This window comes from Dermacentor andersoni, chromosome 2 (genome assembly GCF_023375885.2).
Source record: "Dermacentor andersoni chromosome 2, qqDerAnde1_hic_scaffold, whole genome shotgun sequence".
Taxonomy (NCBI): domain Eukaryota; kingdom Metazoa; phylum Arthropoda; class Arachnida; order Ixodida; family Ixodidae; genus Dermacentor; species Dermacentor andersoni.
Window position 1 is genome coordinate 153,699,925 of NC_092815.1, and position 8,107 is coordinate 153,708,031.

An 8,107-nucleotide genomic window follows, 5' to 3' on the forward strand; every position below is an offset into this window, starting at 1 on the left:
AGTTTGATGTGTACACAAAACCATGGGCAATGGATCCGTCGTCACTGGTCAAATCATTGAAGGTATGAAATCAAAAGATGCTTTCAGAAATCGTAAAAACACCATAGCCCTCCGCTATGCGTAGCTTCTCGTGGGAAACCCCAGAGCAAGACTTTTCGCTTTTATGATCCAAACATTTTACTGTGCTGACGGAGTTTATACTACTTCCCCGTGTAACCTGCGTGAAAACTAGAAAATATGCAAGTGCTGCGTAGCTGGACAAAATTATGATATTGTTTTTCACTGCCGCTTGGAACGAGACTGACTATTTTTTTATTCCGTTTAATTACTTAATTAGTTGTTTATAATTATTTTATTTCGCAAGTAATATCCTGCTGTTATGTAGCACGTATTCAGCAACTGAAAGTTGGATCCAGGAATTTTTCAGCAGGGTCCACAGCTTTCACATTGACATACGCATATATTCTGCATATATTATTCGTGAACTTGGTTTTAATTATAACAACTAATTATGTAAGTAGGTGAACTGCAATACAACAAATTGTGTGACTTGCTCTAAGCGAGAGCAAAAAAAAAAAAAAAACATTAATTTGTTCTTTGCAGCTACGCGGCAGTTTAATTTTCACCAAATACACAGTTACCTTTATTCACGCATTAGAAAGCTTACACGCCGAACCAATTTTATACGGCTAGTGGGCGTCTTATGGTCTAATTTTGCAATCGTGCTGGCTCCCTATTCTTAATGGACCTGTTTGCTTTGCAGAGGGCATTTGGCCACTAGGCTAAAGAAATGGCCCCCTTCTGATGGCACCAAAGACAGCACTGCGCCGCTCCAGGCCACCGCAGTCGTTGATGAAAGTGGCTACTGCGCTTGCCTAAATCTCTTGCGCTTGTGCTCTATGTGGAGACGGACACAATCAGCCGCGGTCAAAGGGGTCGGGTATCTCTTTGTTGTCGACAGACTTGGGACATATCTAATTCCCCTTTTGGACTGTACGTGTGGAACGCAATGGGAGGTCATAGCAGAGGAAGCGTGAATTTTTTTTCAAGAACTAGAACACTTGTAGGCTTTATTTCCTCCTGATCGACACCAACACGAATTTGATAAGTCATACCTAATATGAAATAGTCAGCTCTCCCAAACGCTACCAACGCTACAAACCTACTGCTAAACTAGGCCCCGCTAAACGCCGTGCCTGTGGCTAAGTTTAGCTTCGATTGCGTCATATGCGCGCCGCGAGAACGGCGCTATCTGCGCGCGTGGAACATGCACGATCGAGTAATGGCTGCCTTTCTTTGCACAACGATGCCAAAGTAAAGCACGCGATATATGTGCATGAATTGGAATGCTTGCATGTTTAGCTTACCACACAGCCAGGGGTGGTGCTGCGGTGTAATCTTGCAATCGTATCGCTCCTTATTCGTAGCCGGCCCGTCGTGGTCGAAGGTGGTGGACACAAATTTGCATTCCCTCTGTCTTGCTCCCCGAGCCTGGCCGCGCCATTCTTGAACCCTGCGTGTTGAAAGCGGGAGCGCCACAGACAGCGAGCTTTACACTTCTGTAAAAAGGAACAAGAAAGCATACTTGCAGAATTTATAACTGCAGATAAGCACTGGTTTCAGTTTAGAGGACTTTAGCTAGTATGCCTGAGTGAAGTCTCTCAATCGCGACCACTCCCGCTCGGGTCGACAAACGTGCTACCACAGCTATGCCTCTCTGAACGTCGAGCGAGATTCTGAATTCAGCTCTGATTGCGTACTGCGTGCCGCGACAACGGCGCCCTCTGTGCATGCGGGACATGTACGATCGAGTAATGACTTTTTCGCCCACACAACGATGTCGAAGCGCGGGCCCGTGAGTGGTACGGTCGCAAAAATATACGGGATAATCCTATAACATGTTTTTGTTACATGCGGTCTTTGCAAGCGAACCCCTTTGACTGATGTTAAGGACGTTTCATTGGAAAAATATTTTTGCAGTTCTTAGTAAAAATAACGGTAATTGTGCCCGGCTTAGCGCATTTCGTTGACTAATGATATTGTTTAGTACAAGCATCAATACAAGGTATATCCAAGCGCAAATTCGCTATAACTTTTTCCACGATGTTTTGTCCTTAAAAAGTGCAAGTACCTATTAGGTGCTGCCATCAATGTAACATTAAAACAACCAAGTTAGCCATTAGGTCTTTATTAGGTAATACTGAATGACTGGATTTAGTTTCTAGCTTGAAAGCTGCCTTCTTGGCGCGAGGGTTACAGACTCGCACTATTCCTGCAGGAGAACTTATTTGCATCATGTACTAGTGCAGGTGCTGACTGCGTTTCGAAAACTATTGCTGATGATCTCCGTTGTATATATGTCCCATGTACCTGGGTCACTTTTCCCGTTTCAATATCCTTCTCAAACCCGAAGATAGCATATACGCATAACTGCTTCTTAGACAGATTGTTAATCCCGTCTCCTATGTTACAGAAGTTACGTACCGATTTATTTTATTGTCACGGTCACATGCTGAAATCAGCATGACGATGTACATGGCAAGAGTAAGCGCATCCCAATGTGCTCTTCGCAAAATCCCCTTTCCCTTGGCTAAAGACATTGATAAAAGTGAAACGTCGTCTGCTATGCTTCTGATACAGCCTGTATTTACTAAACGAGAAGAAGGGGGTTAAGCGAGGGGCCCGATTTTTATTAGTCATAACATAAGAAGCCAACAAACACTGACACCAAGGAGAACATAGGCAAAATTACTTGGTGTTCATATATAAAATAAAGAAACGACAACTTAATGGAAATGAAAGTAGATGAAAAAAGAACTTGCCGCAAGTGGGGAAAAATGCGAAGGTAGTGGGATCGTTCCCGCGAACTCGTGCTTAAGAGCCCAATACCATAGCCACAAAGCAACCACGGCGGGTAACCGCACATTTCATGGAAGGCCGTAAGGGCCTTCCCAATGACTGTAGCTTGGAAGTGATCTAAACAAATGAATAGCAAGAAGAGACAGTTCGAAAAAGCATGACGCCATAAAATTTTGAACGATCCCACGTTTATATGGGAATGAGCATTAGGCAAGCTTTCTTTTATTTTATGCTTACGCAAAGTGCACAATTAAATGCAGCGCTAATCGCTGAAAACTTTGTGGAAAATGAAGCGAAATTTCTCCCATGTATTTAGTGTGATCTGAATCTATAGTCTGTCTCAGTTCACTTTATCCAAAGTTTCAAAATATTCATCTTCGCTCCAGAAGGATGCGACATAAACCATGTTGTTCACTCTTTTGTTACATCCTTAGTCAAGATTGCTTTAAAAAATCGCAAGTCTTCAAGTTAGAGGAAGCAGTGGAGTGAAATGTGAAAGCCACGAATGACCAGTGTTCGCAAAGTATAGCGCGCTGCCACTGAGAATGTGACAGGACAGTGATCCAAGAAGGCGGGCGTTGGCAAAGAAGTTCACGCCACATGTTGGTTGGTCTCAGTTGCACCGCCTAAAGCAAGAGACAACGCCGTTCGTGATAGTGAAAGTAGAATAAAGAACCTGAAACTGTTGCCGTCCTGGCGCATTTTTAGTAGCAGCGTACCATAGGTTGAACCTATGGGTCGTTCAGCATGAATTAAGGAACAGCTATCACCCTCCTTAAACAGATTGTCGCGCCAGTAATTTTTCATACTGGCAAGACTTTCTGTATAACCCTAAAAAGCGATTGCGTAATAGGTAATGACTCATACTCCTTCATATGACGTTTTCAAGAACGCTCAACAACGTTTTCATTGGAAATATTGCTTCATGTTTAAAAATTACGAAGTTGACTAAGAAATCTTGAACTATTATGGAACGAAAAAGTAATGTAAAAGTGCTATTTGCTTCATATAGCGGCAAAAAACAAATCCGGTCTTGCTATAGCGCATCCGAATATTCAAGCGTTGACTGAACTTCGCCGGGCCAAACTCCACAGTGGACATATCGACGTGTAGAAGAAACAATAATTTGTTGTTCTCCAGTGCTGCACTACCTTTTTCTACTTCCTTTTATTATTTACATATCAGCTTATTCTTATTTACATCATAGTTCTTATTTACATTATTAGCTCATTTACCAAACGGCCCGATAAGTAAGCTTAAGATTACACACGCGGCCTAATCGCTGCTGTCGACAACACTGTTATGGTGCAGTGTGGCAGAATAATCGGGAATGCAGGTGTGGGCCGGCACATTGGCTGCCCACTGGGATACATGTAGTGACGGGCCGATTGAATATGCGTTCCGACGTCGGTATGCGCTATTAAGGCTCTCCTGGCCATAGGGCGCTTTAGCTTCCACTTCCTGATTTAGGTGACACACAGGGATATCCTCCGGTGCGGGCATATATAAGAATTGCCCGAAGTCGCATGCCTGTTTTGCGACTCACGGCGTCCGATAAACATATTACCACCAGTCTGCAGTGTCGAAGTACTCCGTAAACACGCGTGTCTCCGTTGTTGAAGTTTATTGAATATTGTAGCAGGAGATGAGGAATTGTTGAACTTAGCATGAGCTTCTTGCGGACAAATTCACGTCAAACGGACTATATATACTTCTACGCTTACCTCGCGCTGGTTTATTCAATAATTGCCAGCAGTTTCGGCACATTGAACTGTGATCCTTGTCGCCCTCTCCAGGCTGCCGCAAATGCTCCCCAGACTGGAAACAAAAAAGAGCTGCCTCCGTGGGATGCCTGCAAATGCGCATTCCGGCTATCCGCTTTACAAAGGTTGGTGTTATTGTATTTGTTGTATTGCAATGAGTGCTTTATGCACTGCAATGAACACAAGTGAGGTGGTCCTCATTAGATTCAGGTAACTGGGTAGCAGACTTTACATTTCTTGGTGTGCTGAGCAATGAATTACAAGCGCGTGCACGTGTGCGTGCGTGCGTAGTTTTCAATCTGAGTGCCCTGCGCAAGGGCACTTAACGTCGCATAATTCCGCATTTGCGTACAACAAAACTCATTCGGTGGGCTCGGTGGCCATTTTTCTCACAGCAAACAAGCAGTGTCATTCGGACATTATCGCGGGTAGTTTGTTTTTTTAATAAAGCCAAATCAATGCACTTTTTTTCCGAAGCTTATCATTCTGTCAAATGCGAGCGCAGTCATTCAAATAATACTATTATGGTCTATACCTTGTGCGCAAGGCAATCCTATGTGATCATATATAATTCTACGTGAAACGATTTACGATTTGACCTTACGCACTATGTGGTTAACGCGGAGGTCCTGGGGCATGGGAGCTTTTATGTTAGCGAAATGAAAACCAAACGGAGTCCAATGCTGGCGTTGTTATAGTGAGAGTCACATAAAACAAGATTTGCTATGACGTTGGCATCCATGCTTAGAGTACTGCACATGCTAATAAAGAGCTCTTACTTTCAGGCTCATTTTGAAGCTGGTCGTACCAAGAGCACGAAGTGCTGTTGCAGCACGGGAGACCGGGAAGGTGAGTCCGGAACTCCGTATGTGAAGAAAGCTAAAGGTCTACTGGAACGAGAAATTGGACTGTGTAAAAATTCAGGTTTCAGACAGTGTAAATATGAAGAACTTCCATGAAAAATTTCACATGTGAAATACGAGTGAATACGTCATAAGAAGGTCACAAATGTAGACGGTTTTCGACTAGAAACTGAAAAATGTCCCAGCAGTTCACTGGCGACATTACAACGTAGATGAAAGCTGCACGCGCATAGAGCCCAGCCATGGGGCTGAGGAAGGCATGTTTTGGCTTAGTATCACCAAAACACAGCATCCCATATATATATATATATATATATATAAAGCACCCCCGTACAGCCTAGCCCTTCGTTTCAAGCGGATAGGCCTTTGCATCGAACTATAAATAACTCCGTAACGACTTACTAAGCCAGCGCTATCCTCCCTCTCTTACCAGCGGCGTGATTTAGAGAGGACAGCGCCTTTATCGTCATGCGCTCATCAACACTAAACCAACTCCCTCAAATTCACGCAATAATCTTTTCACCAGGTATTCAGCATCAACTCCGAACATTAATCGCCAGCATCATACCATTCTCTTACAGAACGAGAAATTTGCCAAATTGGTCCTGAATCTTCACGTGTGGCATGCAGACAGGCCACCAACCTCTTAGCTGTTGATGCGCCCTCCATAATTAGCTCAACCAATTTGAAAGTTTGCGCACTACGCTTTGGAAAAGTTCGATGCGAACTCTGCCCCATGATGAGCACCGTTAACGTTGTCTAGAGCACCGCCTCTTCATTTTCCTTCAAAATCTAAGGGGATTACGAATGCGAAACTTTTAACGTCGCGTCGTTTATCTCGTGTAATGCGCCATTTGCCAGGCGCAATACAACGGAAAAACAGAAGGGTGCAGAAGCTCTAGCGTTCTCGCAAATTTCGCAGAATATGAACGAGAGTGCTACTTTTAATACGTTCTTCTGCTGGATAATCCTTTTTACTTTTCCTTGCAGTCTGCAATGGTTCGCGTCATCCACCAGCTGCGACTGATGTGCCACGAGTTGGCGCACCGCATGCTGCTTGAGGGCAGGCTCCCTTCGCCGGAGCTGCTCTTCTTCCTGAGCTACGAAGAGATAGGCATCTTGCTCCGCACAAGGGCCCCAGAGCTTGTTTTGAAGTAAGAGAAAAACTTTGTCCACTGGTGTAACGCTGTACTGGACTCAATATCTCGAGTGTAACATAGTTCTATATCCGAACTGCAATAACACAGTAGCAGCATGTTTTCGTTATCACGATAATAAATGTCCTTGAAAACGCGTCGTTTTGAATAGATAATCAATAGAATTGCGTGAACAAGAACGCTGACGCTTGCCTTCGTATCGGAAATTGTCTTCCAATTTTAGTGGAGACACTTCTGGGACGATTAAAAGGCAGAATTTTCCAGCATATCAATATTCCTTGCTATTTGCCGGCATGAAATACGAAGTATACAAAGAAGACTAAAAATGCTGGTATTCTTAGACATTACACTTCGTTTCAATACTGGAGTCCTATCGATTTCTTTTCTTTCGAACTTTCATTTCAGTGACGTGGTTGTAATTATTCATATTACTAGGCTGCGGCGCACGCAGCATAGTAATGTGAATGTGGATGCGCACGCGACGGGAAGTACACCGAGTGCCACTTGAGATTAGCACGTGCGGAGGGTCATATCTCGCGTTATTCTTTTCTGGCTATCAATCGTGCATTCCCAACGGCGTCGAGGGTCGATAACGGCGGTGCGGAGGCGTCCGAACCGATACGATGGCGGGCCAACAATAAGTCGTACTTATAGGCTTAAATTACAACAGAAAGCAGTGAAGGGCCTGCGACGCGAATAATACGTGAATTTGAGAATGCAGTATCAATATATTTGTTATAATTAAATCTGGTAATAAGAATGTATTCTTCAAAGACAGCGAGTGCATGAACTAAAAAGATATATATGCAACCAATATTCGTTTTATGTGGCAGGCTACAGTTGCCTTTCTTCCTGTTACTGTTGTGTTGCAGCCTAGGAGTTGATGTTCTGACTTTCTTTAGAAAGAAGCCGTGCTTTATTTGTCTTTTTTGTTGCTTCAAGTGCAGTATCTGTTGAGGAATGCAGGCTCCCACAAACTGCCGCTGAAAGAGTCGCATTTTAATGCAATCTACATTTTCGGCACTTTAAGGAAACAAGCGACACCTTAAAAAGGCAACCAATGAACATTGCTACACGCTCGTTTATGCAACACATATCAATTCGACTTGCAGAACGCGCATCTATCTCTGTTTCGCATATATAATCAAAGCGAATCAAATCAATTTTATTTCACCATACAACTGATGCTGAGGACCGTGGACAAAAAGCCAGCAAGGCTTGACGTGGTCCATGGCCCCGTTTTACGGGCAGCAACAAATGCAACAAAGGATTATCACGGTTAAATACAATAGTAAATGGAAAATAGGATTTCCACACTAATAACTGCGAAACAATAATCATGATAACTATGAACAAGTATTACAAAAAGAAGTAACGCTTACATAATGAGTAATTCTCATAAATACAGCTAGTCATGAAATACATCACAAAATACACAAGAGATAATAAAACAAATGCAGCGCTA

The 8,107-nt window shown here is 43.4% G+C and overlaps 1 protein-coding gene across 1 annotated transcript in view; it reads left to right on the forward strand.

The window, feature by feature from the left end:
- The window catches only part of LOC126540570 (rifampicin phosphotransferase-like), a 148,655-nt gene that overhangs the window by 88,908 nt on the left and 51,640 nt on the right, over nucleotides 1-8,107 (forward strand). The window contains exons 31-34 of the mRNA XM_050187408.3: nucleotides 3-62; nucleotides 4,656-4,747; nucleotides 5,408-5,471; nucleotides 6,476-6,639. Of these exons, the coding sequence (XP_050043365.1) occupies nucleotides 3-62; nucleotides 4,656-4,747; nucleotides 5,408-5,471; nucleotides 6,476-6,639 (380 nt within the window). The remainder of the gene's footprint in view (nucleotides 1-2; nucleotides 63-4,655; nucleotides 4,748-5,407; nucleotides 5,472-6,475; nucleotides 6,640-8,107) is intronic.